General features: G+C 45.7%; 1 protein-coding gene across 3 annotated transcripts in view; it reads left to right on the top strand.

Annotated features, from left to right (window-relative positions):
* CDC42BPA (CDC42 binding protein kinase alpha) overlaps nt 1–3,839 on the top strand; it is a 270,792-nt gene that overhangs the window by 265,424 nt on the left and 1,529 nt on the right. For all 3 annotated transcript variants that reach the window (XM_007464175.1, XM_007464176.1, XM_007464177.1), the window contains one exon: nt 3,544–3,701. In XM_007464175.1, the coding sequence (XP_007464237.1) occupies nt 3,544–3,701 (158 nt within the window). The remainder of the gene's footprint in view (nt 1–3,543; nt 3,702–3,839) is intronic.

Here is a 3,839-nt window from a genome sequence, read left to right as displayed (position 1 = left end):
AGGGAGGCCTCGATCAGGAAAAAAAAAAAAAAAAAAAAAAAAGAGCAGACGTCTATTATCTCTCACAGTTTCTGAGGGTCAGGAGTCCGGGAGCTTAGCTGGACGGTCCTGGCTCAGGGCCTCTCAGGAGGCTGCTGTCAAGCTGTCTGCCAGGGCTGCCATCAACTCCGAGCTCAACTGGGACTAGAGAAGCCACTTCCCAGCTCACCCACATGGTTGTTGGCAGGCCTCTGTTCCTCACCAGCGTGGGCCTGAGTGTCCTGGTGACATAGGCTCTGGCTTCCCACAGAGCAAGTGACCTAAGACAGAGAGACTGAGCAGCAGTCTCAGAAGGGACATGCCATCGCTTCTGCAGTGTGCTAGTGATCACACAGACCACCCCTGGAACCATGGGAGGGACCCCGCCCCGGGCCTGCAAACCAAGGACAGGCACCTGCTGTTGAGACTGGCTGCAAATGTACAGAGCACGTTCAAGGAGTTTTCAGTCGACAGGCAGAAGTTGAAGTGCACATCTTGTGAGCTTCTTGCTGTCATCTCCCAAAGTCATCACTAAGCAGTGTGTAGCCTTGATTACAATGAAAATATCTAGCCAGTTGGAAAAATGGCAACCATTTTATGAATTATCTTTTTACTAATGGTAGCTCGATAAGATAGTAGATTTACTATAACTAACCAGAAGTTATCAACACTTGAGATGCAAAGAAAGTATCACAATATTAATAGTTAAGTTCATAATCCCTTACCCAAAACTCTTGGAGCCAGATACCTGTTTTCAGAATTCAGATTTTTTTTTTTTTATATTTTAGAAGGGAATCTACCATATATTATATTACATTCTAAGCAAGATCTAAGACAGCACCTACAAACAATATTTATAGAGCAAAATTTATGACTAGTCACACTATGAATATATAAATAAATGTACTCTTTTTAAGTGAAGTCTGTAATCAGCCTCCAGCCAGTTCAGATTAAGTCTGCCACCACATGAATTTACATCAAACTTACGAAAAAAGTTTTGGTTTTCAGAGCTTTTGGATTTGTGGAATTGCAGGTAAGGATAGGACCTGTAATACAGAGATTTAAGGGGCTGAGTGGCCATCTCCTTAGGAGCGCTGAAGTGAGGGTCCACTGTCATTATTGACAATATGCAAGCTACAGACTGGAGCCAGCTCCACATCCCTGTCAAGGCCTTTAATGCAGTAATCAGGCTTGGCCTTCTTGAGATTCTTGGTACCAAGCTGTTTGTATAGAGGTTAAGAGGAAGAGCAGCCCAGGAATTCCAAGGGGCATCTGCTATCTAGAGTGCTTCTTGCTGGCTTCAAGAGTAGCCCAGCTCACGTAAAGAATTTCCAGAAGGACAAAGAGAGACCCAGAAGAAACGGGTTCCGTGTTGTCTACCTCCAGAACCAGAAGCACAGGCTCTTCCAGGGCCAGACTTGCGATGGCTTCCTGACTGAAGTCAAATCAACACAGAGCTTTCCACTGTGATTCTACCCACTCCTGTCAGTGACAGGCTCACTGGGGAGCCTGCAGACTCTCCTAGAGGTCATGTGGAGTTAGACACCGTCACCCCGAGAGATCTGGGGCCCAACCCCCTGAATCACCACCTAGAGCTCTTTGGAAGAGACCCTGCCTGAGTTGGGACCACAGTTTTCAGATTGTCCCCCTTTGCTGTTCAATCAAAACAGCCCATCTCAATTTTTTAAGATTAGGGTGGTTGAGTGTGATTTTTCTCTGAAAGGAACATTCCCAAAGTTAAAAAAAATAAAAAAAAAAAAAGGAAGAAAAGAAAAGAAAAAGTAAATCACAGAGGTGGATTAAGTTCTCTATTCTATAAACGATCACTAGGACGGAGGAAAAGAGCCCAGTAAGTGCGTACTTAGCTCTGGGCAGCCCCCTCACGCACCTTCCGTCTCACGTTTCATTCTCCGTGTATTGAGTGCTCAGTTCCCACAAAAATCCCATAAGGTAGAATTTATTTTCTTATTTACAAATGAAGAAAACTGAGACTTAGATAAAATAACTTGCTTAAGGTCACACAGGTTAGTAAGCAGAGCAGCAGAACTCTGGCAGTTTGGGTTTTTTATTCAGAGCGACAAAATTTTAAAAATAGTAACTTACATTACAGCTTTTGTTAAATTGAGCACTAAACTAGGCATGGAATTCAAAGAGAAATTATAAAAAGTGATTTATGCCTTCAATTAGGTTGTAATCGAAGGAGACATAAGATCCACAGCAAAAAAGTAAAGAGTACATAGCCAAAGAAATACATCCACAAATGAAAATCAGTATATGTCTGGTGACAGACGGCTTAGAAACTGGATGGAGTGTTGGAAGTAAGATTAAGTCAGTGATTCTCAGCCTGAGATGCATTCTAGAATCATCAGAAGGGCTTTTAAAAGTTAAGTCAGAAATTCTGTTATTATTGGTCTGGGATGGGGCCCAGGCACTGGTATTTTTAAAGCTCCGTAATATAATATGCAGCATACAACCAGTGTTGGTAACCTCTGCAATAAGTAAATTATGGTGACACAGCTGAGGAGCTCAGGAAACAAACCGAAACTAGAAGGAAGCTGGGGGAGATCACCAAGGACAGGGCTTCAGCAGGCAGGCTTCAGTCTGTACCTCGTAGTTGTGCTAAAACCTCAACGCAGTCTCACAGTCCTTTTTTGACCAGTGATCTTAATATCACAGCTCAGCAAGATTAAAACATTTTTCAGTCAAAACTAAAGAATAGTAGGGAATGCTAAGAGTTTTAGACAGGTACTCACAATACCCCAATATTTCTAAGATTTTTTTGGGCATAGTGCCAGTCCTCCTTTGCTGTACCCCAACTCTAAGATCAAAATAGAGTGTGATTTTAAAGAAACTCACCTCATTTTTGTATCTCAGGCTTTTTGCCCTGTGGAATGAAAATGCTTCTCTTTTGTTCCTTTGTGTTTTTTATGACAATTCTCTACAAGTTAAGTGACAGTTATGCATCATCAGGTGGCATGGTCTTCACTTCTGGGAACTGTTCTATTCTGCTTCATCGTTCAGCACGTGTGTTTTGAGCACCTGCTGCATACCCAGTCCTGCACCGGGTCCTGCAGAGGCAAAGACCGTCCTTCTGTTAAAAGAATGGCAAGGCACATAATTACAATATAGGATTCAAATGCTCTGAAAGAGGTGATAGGAAGTGCTCTAGGTGCGCCAGGGAGTAGGAAAGAAAACTCACTGAGGCAGTAGCACGTGGGTGGAGACTGGAAGGATTGATCCTGTGGAATTGTCTAGCAAGCAGGGCAGCCTGGGCACGGCCAGTGAGAGCAGAGGCCAGCGGCCTGGTGAGTGCTGCCCGCTCACCCAGCAGTCCTGGCGGCTGGGCTCCGAGGTGGGCTTGGGTGTCAGGGTAACGCAGCTGGACCCACTGTCCATCAGTGAAGGGCTGTAAGCAGGAGGATGACCCCAGGGCAGCGGGAAGGATGGCTCGTCACCTCAGCAGTCTGTGCACTTTCTAGAGGATCGTCCCCTTCTGCACGTATAAAGTTTCACGATGTGCTGTAGGGTCATCTGCACAGAACGGCAGTGCATTAAAGAGAGAATTCTCTGGAGGAAGCTACAGTGCAAAGCGGCAGCCCATGCCCTCTCCGTCAGAGGGCTCACTGTCCTCGGGAGGCCTGGACCAAGGAAGTGACGCCCCGGCGAGGGACTACGACGCAGAGGTGAGTACCGCGTGGGCAGCACCTCTGTCTGGGGACAGAGGTTTGGAGAAGTCCTGAATGAGAAAAGGCGAGTGTGTTTCCCAAAGCTGGTCCACCGCCTTGAGCCTGGCCTCCGCTGCCGCAGGGATCAGCCACTCA

The sequence above is a fragment of the Lipotes vexillifer genome, unplaced genomic scaffold (assembly GCF_000442215.2).
Source record: "Lipotes vexillifer unplaced genomic scaffold, Lipotes_vexillifer_v1.1 scaffold64, whole genome shotgun sequence".
Lineage (NCBI taxonomy): Eukaryota > Metazoa > Chordata > Mammalia > Artiodactyla > Lipotidae > Lipotes > Lipotes vexillifer.
The sequence above is the reverse complement of the archived record's forward strand: the minus strand, read 5'-3'. Positions and strand labels throughout refer to the sequence as shown.